Raw genomic sequence first — 2500 nt, 5'->3', positions numbered from 1 at the left:
CGCACACACACACGCACGCACGTAGGCGCACACACACACACGCACACACACACACACACGCGCAAACACGTAATCTGTACCATTACAGTAAACAGTATCTGACACTGAATTTGTGTTCTTTTTTTGCATATGTTTGTATGTGTGTGTGTGTGTGTATGTGTATGTGTATGTGTGTGTGTGTGTGTGTGTGTGTGTGTTGCCTAGGATGGTAGTCATGGTGACGGAGTTCTCCTTGCTGGTGCTGGTGCACCTGTTGCTGGTCGTTGTAGCAACCGCCGAGGACTACAAATGCTTGCCGTTGGCCGTCAGAAGGTAGGAGCCATATTTGTAGTTCAATGCGCTAAGAGACTACACTCCAGGTAGCCTGGGAACTCCCATACTGCCTTTAGTTCTACACAATCGTTTCGATCTGACAGACAGTCTGGCGAGGATGATTCATAACGTCCAAGATCATGGGCACTGTGTCATAATGGCCAAGCATTCCGACCTTAACAGTTTCTCTGCCCAATCAGAGAGCAGGGCAGTGTGTCATAATAGCCAAGTATTCTCTCCCCTACGGAATTTACAATAGGCAACTCCCCAGACCTAATCTCACTTGTGTGTTAACCAGGCAACACTCCAGGCTGCCCATTCACAAATTGACCTGGCCAAACATGTCTATTACTGTTCATTCACATTGAAATTGTATTGTGTTTTCCTCAACGTTGCCTCAACGTATCCTCAACCTCAACCTAACCTCATTCATGTTTTCCTCAACGTCTTCCTCCACGTCGTCCTCAACGCCCCCTCCATGTTGTTTCAGGCTGGGCGGCCTCCTGAACGAGACTCACGGCCACCGGACGGCGCTGACACTCCTCTCCGTGTGTGTCAACTTCACCGCAGCCGTGGGCAATGTGGTACGAGACGCGCGCACACACACACACACACACACACACACACACACACACACACACACACACACACACACACACACACACATGCACACACGCACACAACTTAAAAAACACACGTGCGCATGCATACACACACACACACACACATGCAGTCATGGGTGAGCGGTTGGGGCGTCAGACTTGCATCCCAGAGGTTGCCGGTTCGACTCCCGACCCGCCAGGTTGGTGGGGGGAGTAATCAACCAGTGCTCTCCCCCATCCTCCTCCATGACTGAGGTACCCTGAGCATGGTACTGTCCCACCGCACTGCTCCCCATGGGGCGCCACTGAGGGCTGCCCCCTTGCACGGGTGAGGCATAAATGCAATTTCGTTGTGTGCAGTGTGCAGTGTTCACTTGTGTGCTATGGAGTGCTATGTCACAATGACAATGGGAGTTGGAGTTTCCCAATGGGCTTTCACTTTCACTTTTCACATACACAGACAGCCACACACACAACTTAAAATACACACACATGCGCGTGCATACACACACACACACACACACACACACACACACACACACACACACACACACACACACACACACACACACACACACATGCACACAGCTCATAATACACACACATTTGCATACACACATACATGCATGTTGTCAGCACCTACTGTATGACAGTCTACTCCAGAGCACAACCTCAGACTCAGATTCAGATTCAGCTGATAATGTTGAACTTTGTTTGCCTGTTACACAATCACGTGACACTTACAAATTCTTATTGCATTGTGTGCGTGCGTATGTGTGTTTGTGTGTTTGCGAGTATGCGCGTGTGTTTCGCGCGTGCATGTACAGTATTTCAATGCACAAAAGTAAAATATATCTATATGTGTTAACTGTATATGTTTGCATAGTGTTTTGATAGAATATATGTTGTTGCGTATTTCTTATATGTATACTTGGTGTGTGTGTGTGTGTGTGTGTGTGTGTGTGTATGTGTGTGTGTGTGTGTGTGTGTGTGTGTGTGTGTGTGTGTGTGTGTGTGTGTGTGTGTGTGTGTGTGGTGTCATGACAACAAGCTGTGGTGCGAGGTGAGTTCCGTTGCCCTTGGTAACCAGACGGACGATGACGACAACACTAGCAGCAACTCCACCGGTCCTGACAGCGTCTGCTACAACCCACAGGTACTACTGTAGTCATGTCAAGTTTCCCATCTGCTACAACCAGGGCTTTGAACCGTTATTTTTTTCCATACTGTTCGTTCCGAACAGAAACGGAATTATAACGTTTCCGGTTATGGGTTCGACCAATAAATTGATGTTCCCGAACCGGTTAGAACAGAAAAATATTGTTCCCGGAACGGTTAATTTCGTTCTTGTCAGCTGATTCAGCTGATTCAGACCCGTCGCCAGAGGCGACTTCCAACGGGGGGCACCACTATTATTATTTTTGCTTATTTTACCATTTGCGGAGCCCTAATCCCTCACATTACACATGGCAGGACCTGCGTGCTCTCTCTCTCTCTCTCTCTCGCGCGCTCTCTCTCTCTCTCTTTCTCTCTGTCTCTCACACACACACACACCCACACTAACGCACGCCACGCGTACAACCCAC

The 2500-nt window shown here is 48.7% G+C and overlaps 1 protein-coding gene across 1 annotated transcript in view; it reads left to right on the top strand.

The window, feature by feature from the left end:
- Nucleotides 1-2500, top strand: part of adcy8 (adenylate cyclase 8 (brain)) — a 28415-nt gene that overhangs the window by 16075 nt on the left and 9840 nt on the right. The window contains 3 exon segments of the mRNA XM_063220066.1: nt 205-312; nt 803-896; nt 1966-2070. Of these exon segments, the coding sequence (XP_063076136.1) occupies nt 205-312; nt 803-896; nt 1966-2070 (307 nt within the window).

The sequence above is a fragment of the Engraulis encrasicolus genome, chromosome 16 (assembly GCF_034702125.1).
Source record: "Engraulis encrasicolus isolate BLACKSEA-1 chromosome 16, IST_EnEncr_1.0, whole genome shotgun sequence".
NCBI lineage: Eukaryota > Metazoa > Chordata > Actinopteri > Clupeiformes > Engraulidae > Engraulis > Engraulis encrasicolus.
This window is presented reverse-complemented; position numbering and strand designations above follow the sequence as displayed.